The sequence below is a fragment of the Nicotiana tabacum genome, chromosome 4 (genome assembly GCF_000715075.1).
Source record: "Nicotiana tabacum cultivar K326 chromosome 4, ASM71507v2, whole genome shotgun sequence".
In the NCBI taxonomy this organism is placed as follows: domain Eukaryota; kingdom Viridiplantae; phylum Streptophyta; class Magnoliopsida; order Solanales; family Solanaceae; genus Nicotiana; species Nicotiana tabacum.
Window position 1 is genome coordinate 107641962 of NC_134083.1, and position 8624 is coordinate 107650585.

General features: G+C 39.6%; 1 protein-coding gene across 1 annotated transcript; it reads left to right on the forward strand.

The window, feature by feature from the left end:
- The first annotated feature begins 5232 nt into the window (after positions 1-5232).
- Positions 5233-7567, forward strand: LOC107794050 (NAC domain-containing protein 79-like). The gene is made up of 3 exons (XM_016616505.2): positions 5233-5641; positions 5841-6121; positions 6770-7567. The coding sequence occupies exons 1-3, from the start codon at positions 5434-5436 to the stop codon at positions 7361-7363; spliced, it is 1083 nt and encodes a 360-aa protein (XP_016471991.1). The 5' UTR covers positions 5233-5433; the 3' UTR covers positions 7364-7567.
- The last annotated feature ends 1057 nt before the right edge of the window (positions 7568-8624 follow it).

The window sequence follows — 8624 nt, forward strand, 5'->3', positions numbered from 1 at the left end:
TTTCTTTTATTTCTGTGCACAACATACAAGAATGCAAATGTGTACAAGCTTCGTGTTATGTCTTAAGTGGTCTATGTGGGAAGAGTACATTTGACCGTTTGGCCCTTACAATAAATCCTATCCACCAAGCCCTTACTATTCGAGCACAAAGTTTCCTTCTTTGCTAAAATCATTATAAGGGGTGATAGCCCCCAGTATTCGAGGCCGATCGTAGAGAGGGCTCGGATACTGTTTATGTGACCCTTAACTCAGGTTCATAGCCGGTCTTCAATTCTAAGTTAGCACGATCTACTGTTGCCTCATTAAAAACATTGCCGAAAAACCCATTTGGGACAAAACCGGTTCAAGAGAAAAAGAGTGCAACGCGTTCTTGCAGGCCTAATAACTACATTATTCTTTGGCCGATGCCTGCAAGTGTTAGTTCAATTTATAATATATGTAAAGAAAAGAATGAATGGGCTCGTACCATAGCAGTAGTGCCGTTTTATCTGGGTCACATTCCAGTTGTTTGGTAGTCGCTCATCATTCCCTGCTTCGAGTTTGTATGATCCTTTGCCGATGATCTCGATAATTCGATATGGAGCTTCCCATTTCGGTCACAGCTTGCCTTCATTCGGGTTTCGAGTGTTTAGTGTCACTTTTCTTAACACCAAGTCCCCGATATTGAAGTGTCGGAGGTTGGCTCTCCGGTTGTAATACCTTTCGATCCGTTATTTTTGGGCGGCCAGTCGGATGAGGGTGGCCTCGCGCCTCTCGTCCAACAGTTCCAAGCTCGTGCTCATGGCCTCATTATTTGACTCTTCGGTTGCGTATCGGAACCTGAGACTTGGTTCCCCTAATTTAACCGGTATTAGCGCTTCGGCACCATAGACCAACAAGAATGGGGTAGCCCCGGTACTAGATTTTGATGTTGTTCGATATGCCCACAAGACTTCAGGTACAATTTCTTTCCATTTCCCTTTGGCGTCGGCCAACCTCTTCTTAATATTTTGGAGTATGGTTTTGTTCATAGACTCTGTCTGCCCGTTCCCACTAGGGTGGTAGGGTGTTAATAGGATCCTTTTGATCTTATGCTCCTCGAAACATTTACTCACTTTACTACCGATGAACTGCTTCCCATTGTCGCACACGATCTTGGCCGACATTCTGAACCGGCATATTATGTGGTCCTAAATGAAGTCAATAACTTCTTTCTCCTTGACTTTCTCAACTGCCTGGCTTTCCACCCATTTATTTATAGTCAGTCATAAATAATATAAATTAAGCCTTACTAGGTGCCCATGGCAGGGGGCCAACGATGTCCATTTCCCATATCATGAATGACCAGGGTGACAAGACCGAATGTAGCAGTTCCCCGGGCTGATGAATCATCGTTGCATGTCTCTTACATCCGTCGCATTTTCACACGAATTCCTTTGCGTCATTTTCCATATCGATCTAGTAGTATCCGACTCTGATTATCTTACGAACCAACGATTTGGCACCCGAATGATTCCTGCAGGTGCCTTCGTGAACTTCCCTGAAGACATACTCGGTGTCTCCCGGTCCCAGACATATGGCGAGTGGGCCAACAAACATTCTCCTGAATAAGGTGTTGTCTTCGGACAAGCTGAACTTGGCCGCCTTTGTGCGCAAAGCTCTCGATTATTTAGGATTCAAGGGCAGTTTTCCGATCTTCAAGTAATCTATATACTTGTTTTTCTAGTCCCAGGTTAAGCTTGTCGAGTTTATCTCGGTGTGACCTTCTTCCACTGCTGATTTCATGAGTTTTACGACCATACCTGAGTTTAATTCATCATCATCAACCGACGATCCTAAGTTGGCAAGAGCATCAGCTTCGTTGTTTTGATCTCGAGGTAGATGTTGCAAAGTCCATTCCTTGAACCGATGTAATGTCACCTGTAGTTTATCCAGGTACCTTTGCATTCGTTCCTCTTTGACTTCGAACGTTCCATTGATTTAGTTCACCACAAATAGGGAATCACACTTAACTTCAATCACCTCGGCCCCCAGGCTTTTAGCCAGTTCGAGACCTGCAATCATGGCCTCATACTCGGCCTCGTTGTTAGTCAATTTTACAGTTCTAATAGATTGACTAACTATATTACCCGTCGTTGGCTTCAACACGAAGCCAAGTCTGGACCTCTTTGCGTTTGAGGCACCATCCATAAAAAGGGTCCTGATTCTGGAGGAGGTCCCCGATTTCAACAACGACTCCTTCTCGACCTCGAGTCCGTTTTTCTCTAGTGATAGACACTTTGGTGCTCTTTAACATCGGCCCCTGGGGGACGTCGACCCAACCGATGATCATGTAAATGAAGTGCTGAGGTTCCTCCTGCTCGATCTGCTGATTAGAGTCCCTGTTCCTAAAATTGTTTTTGACTCGATCGCTCAAGAACTCCCGGAGATGTCCGTTGTTGACTAACCGGGAAACTTCCTCTCTTAATTGTAGGCAATCTTCAGTTCTGTGGCCGTGAGTGCCATGACATTTACATATTAGATTGGGGTCCCTTTGGGCTAGATCAGACTGTAGAGGTCGAGGCCACTTGGTGTCTTTGATGCATCCGATGTCAGATACGATGGCAGCATCATCGACGTTGAAGTTGAACTCCGATGACTTTGGTGCTTCCTTAGGTCCGATGGGCCTATCGAAACCGCTTTTGCTCATGAGTCCCCAGTTATTTTAACCTCGATCGCTCCTCTTTTCTCCTCTTACAGGGTTTCGCCCAGACCCATTACCTCTTCGGTCTCCATTGTATGGTTGATACCGATCCCTGTTTGATCTTGGTTCACGATCAATGTCTCTCTTGGATATGCCAATAGCTCTGACGGGATAAACGGACCCGAAAGAGGCCCCAAGCTGATCATATTCGACCCTAAATTTTGATTGATACCAGTTATGTACGTCGGTCCAAGTCACAGCCGGATATTCTATTAGATTTTATTTCAACTATTGTGAAGCCAATGAGCTTCGAGTATTGATTCCTTGGGTGAAGGTCTGAACGGCCCAATCGTCCGCGACCGGAGGCAGGTCCATTCGTTCTATTTGAAATTGGGACACGAATTCCCTAAGTATCTCATTATCTCTCTATTTTACTTTGAAAAGGTCTGACTTCCTGGTCTCGATCTTGATGGCCCCGGCGTGGGCTTCCACGAAGGAGTCAGCAAGCATGGCAAACGAGTCAATTGAATTAGGGGTAAGTTGTGATACCATATCATAGCTCCCTTTGACAAAGTTTCCCCGAATATTTTCAGCAGAACGAACTCGATCTCATCATCCTCTAAGTCGTTCCCTTTGATGGCGCACGTGTAGGAGATCACATGCTCATTTGGGTAGGTTTTTCCATTATACTTATGAATCTCGGGCATGTGGAACTTCTTCAGGATTGGCTTCGGAGCTGCGCTTGGAGGAAAAGGTTTTTGATCAAACTTCTTGGAATCCAAGCCCTTCAATATCAGTGGTGCTCCTTGAATTTGGTCGACCTTGGAATTGTAGGTTTCCGTTTTGTTGTCATTGGCTTTGATTTTATTTTCTCCCGATTAAACCCATTTTGTCAGTCCCTCGAGCATTTTTATGATCTCAGGGTTAGTGCCGGGTTCGGCATTACTCGGCCTCTCCGTGACTGGTTCGTTTCTGCGAGCGATTTCCTGAGGCAGCTCGGGCTCAACCTTGCTAGGGGCGCGGCTCTGGTTTTGCAGCTGGGCTATCGCTACCTGTTGAGCCCTGTAGCATTTCGAAGATCACTCGCAAGTTGATCCCATATCCTTCACCGTCGTGTGTATTTTGGGCTACCGATCAGACTACCCCAGAGAAGTTGTTCTCATGATCGGTAGGCAAATTCGCATTGATGGCCACATGTGAGTTAGTGTCGATTGGGTCCGCGGCCGGAACAATATTGGGATTGACAGGGGGTACCTCGTTACTGGGTACCATATCGTTGTTCTCGCCATGATGACCGGACTCAGCATCCATGTTTAGAGGGGCAGATTGGGAGTTCGACATTTAAACTTTGACCTGAAATTAAATACACTTCAAAGAACAAGTGTAAAATAGGTTGTGTTATGGAAATTTGTATCAAATTGCCACTATTATTCTTAGTCCCACGGTGGGCGCCAAACTGTTTACCCTAAAAACGGATAACAATTAAATTTGTAAGTGGATTTAAGGAGACGTGGATTTAATCAATACAAACGGTAAAGATTGCTAGAATAAACAGGCAAGAGATGTAATAAATTATCAAACCGCTTGAAAATAGGGGGGGGTAATTCTGTACTCGACGGCAGCCTCAACGAGGTATCCGTCTTCGATCCTGGGCTTATAATAACGAAACACTGATCAACAACGTAAGAGCTATAAATAACAGAAAAATAATAGTATATTGCTTTGGGATGCGTGTTACAATGTGTTCAATGAATAATTAGACTCCCCTTTATATAGTAGGGGAGTTTTGCCCTAAGTACAACTCTATAAAAGGTAAAAAGTCTTCTTTTAACTGATCAGCGGTTCTCCATCAATACGTGCCGAGATCCATGCCGTGATATCCGGCCGGTCGCGAATATTACGGCCTTCTGTTGGTCGTGCTGGGTTGCCTTACAGCGTTCTCCGAAATCCTTTGGGATTTGGACCGATCCCGGATCATGACCCCGATATTCTCGAGGGTGGGGGTCATGCCCCTAGACTCTGACTCGATGAGACCCTTGCCTAGATTCCGGTCCCTTGTCATCATGTCTCTAGCTCGATTTATCTTATCGGAAGTCGGGGTATACCATGAGCTCGATTTTACCCGTATACAAAGAATTCTAATTTACTTTAATAAAATAATTTACAGTTACACAAATATCTATAGTTTATATTACAAATTTTAAATTTATTTTTTTCTTAATTTCATGTGGAATCAAACAGCTCTACATAAATTGGGACAGAGGAAATACGAGTAAATCATCAACTTTAATAAAGGTGAAAAGTATATGAAAAAGGAACAATATGTGGGGTCCATTGTGCTTGGCTCCCTACTCCCTCCTTCCAACTTAGAAACAACAGACTCTTGACTCTTTCTGCCTCAACTGGCCTCTAGTAGAATTTTTATGTTAATTTCCTCTTTTTCACATCCATTTTCAAATAGGTAGAGATAATAGGTCCAATGAAAGCTTCCCATCATATCATTTTTCTTATTATTCTAATAATTTAATCATATAATATATGCAACTCAAGAGGCTTCCATTCTAAGTGACTTGCAGCCGACGGATCTTAATAACAAAGAAGAGTAACCCTCTTTTCTTCCTTTCTTCCTTCTCATGACCATTTCTCTATATAAGACCCTTTCTACTTGCAAAGCAATTCTTTCTCTAATAAGCTAGCTAGTAAAGAAAAGTCTGATATATTTGCAACTCCTGACTGGTAATTTATAAAGTAATTCCATATATTTGTTGGTTATGGGTACTTGTATGCAGGTTATTAATGAAGAAGCTGATCTGCATCGTGATGACATATTAGACCAGCTTCCTCCTGGTTTTAGGTTTCATCCGACTGATGAAGAAATTATCACTTGCTACCTTAGAGAGAAAGTTATGGACAAGAGATTTACAGCTATAGCTGTTGCAGAAGTTGATTTGAATAAGTCCGAACCTTGGGATTTACCTGGTAATTATTACTTCAAATTTATAATTCAATTTTTATATTTGCGCTGTTATTCCTAAAGATTCTTCTTTATTGCTGATGATTGGTCATGGGGGGTGTGTGTATATATATAGCCCGACCTTTTTAGGTGCTTATTTGATATTATTCCCTCTTTATTTGTTTACTTTTTTTGGTTTGATTTGAAAATTGATGGACGTTGCAGCTAAGGCAAAAATGGGAGAAAAAGAATGGTATTTCTTTTGGCAAAGAGATAGGAAGTATCCAACAGGAATGAGAACAAATCGTGCAACAGAATCAGGTTATTGGAAAGCTACTGGGAAAGATAAGGAAATTTACAAGAGCAAAGGTTGTCTTGTTGGAATGAAAAAAACTCTTGTCTTCTACAAAGGAAGAGCTCCTAAAGGAGAGAAGACCAATTGGGTCATGCATGAATATAGACTTCAAGGAAATCTTTCTTACAACTGTCTTCACAAGGCAGCTATGGTACATACTTCCTTAATTTGTGAATATGTCCAAGTCCATTGCATGTTCAATTTTACCCAGCATGATTAACTGTTTGCAGTTTGTTGATCCATTTTTATCTCTTTCCTCCTTTGCTTAGACATTTATTCTTTAACCCTTGTGTTTTACTTTAATTTGTCCTAAATGATTATTTACTTTAAACTTCCAAATTAAGTTCAACAAATTTTCTCTGTGAAAATAGGCGTGATGTTAATAGATTAATTAGAAACTATACTCATATTGAAATGTATTCTGTTTCAAAATATTAGTAAAATATTTTGTAAACTAGGCCAATGTTAGATAGTTATTAAAGTCAGAGTAATTTTCACTCAAAAAAACATGTACAGAACTTTTACTCGAGATTTTTCAACAAAAAAAAAATACTCTTAGAAATTAGACCAAAGGTGTTGATAAAAGGATTTTAACTTATATACACGAATAGTTTAAAGAAATTTTACATTATTAATGTTATCGGACATGTTATAGTTGATTGCACACTTTATCTTCAGATGACTAATTTTACTAATATATGATTGATTATCTGTAATTATCATTTTGATGACTTATTGTTTTGCACTGGCAGTTAATCAAAGTGTCGATACTAATTTTGCTATAATTAAATGATGGCAGGACGAATGGGTTATTTGTAGAGTTTTCCACAAGAAGATAGGAGTAGGAAGAGGTCCACTATTTGTGGAAGATCTCTTAGATAGTCCCTCTTCACTGCCTTGTTTAATAGAAATCCCAAAAGATGAACTCAACATAAGAGCCGCTACTACTACATCGACATTTGATGAAATTCACTCTTTAGCCTACTTTTCCACTGGCAATTATGCCTACAAGCAGCAGCAGCTATTACGAGAGGATGAGAAGAGCTACGGATTATTTGTACCCACACATTATATCTTCACTGGCATTGATGATTATCAGCACAACAATCAGCTTGCCAGTTCCAGTAACTCATCGTACTCCAGTTTCAACCATGATCAATCACTTCCTCCGAATTCAAAAATTTCTGAATATTCCAAGAATGGTACAAGGCAGCAGCTCTCGTTGAACAATAAATCTATGATTAGTCTTTCACAGGATACTGGACTTTCTTCAGTGATTCCAAAGCAAGGATTTGATAGTGGCAATCACTTTGAAGATGCTGAGGATCAGGATCTTTCTGTTAACCGGTGTAGCACTATACCTGCAGATCTTGATTCCATATGGAATTATTAGCTTGATTTTAATCTGTTAGAGGAAATTATTAGGACATTATATTGTACAGCTTACTCATTTGTCTTATCTTTAGGTAATTCTTTTCACTGAGATAGAATATATTAAATGGTAGGTACATACTAATTTGAAGGGGTTGATGATTACTACTACCTTTTATGTAATGTTAACATTCTTTTCTTTTATGTTAATTTATTTTTAAGTTAACTCTCTGTGAAATATTAATATAGCTTTACTTGATGGTGTAACTAAGTCTTAGAAATAAAACATCTCTTATTTGAGTTGTCGCAAAAATTTATTGAAGGATTTACAAGAGTTTTAACCATCATTCACATAAAACTTTTTAGTAATTCTAGATGTAATATATTGACATAATTTTTACTTTGACAGAAGGAATTTTTCAAATACCAGTAGTAATATTTTAAGAAAGATGACCATTGGCATCCAAACGATATTTTATTAAGTAATTCAGTTATTAGATATATAGCATTAATTTAGTTTAGAGGTAATCAAATTAATCCCTTTAATTTATTTTTTGCTTTTAGGGTAGGGGGAGGGGAGGGTGTAGACGGAGGGAGAGACATCCCATTCAAACTGATAATATGCATGTTCTACTTATGGGGTGAGCAAAAGGCATAGGTTTTCCAGACAATTGATTCCTTGACCACATTCATTGGAATTAATAATTGTAGCTAGTTCTACTGCTCCTCTCATCATTAGACAATTAACAAGGCAAAGATTTCTTAAATGAAGCTTCAACTTCTGTCCAACGTAACTTCATCCTTAAATCTGGGGTTGTGGATCATATATATCCTTAGCTGTTGGAATATTCCCTTTCTCTCCTTTAATGAATCTGTAGCTCACACGTTTTCTCCTCCTTTTCATGTCCATCTACTCTACTATGCCTACGCTTATCCATCTTTACTAAAACCAAAAAAAAAAAAAAAAAAAAAAAAGGAACATATAACACCATATTTAACTTTTGTTGTTGCATATTATGAAACACCGGAGTTTGAGGTCGGATAATACACGTATCAACTCGTATAGATGCGGTCATCTGTGATAAAACTTCTCCCACAATCATCAAATTAAATAATGTTTACCCTAAAATCGGATAACAATTGAATTTATACGCGGTTGTAAGGATACGTGATATAACTTGATACAAATTAGAAAAACAAATTAATATTGAAATTAATGAGAAGAAAATAAATGCAAACTACACAAATTGGACAACCTCCCTTTATATAGTAGGGGAGCTCTA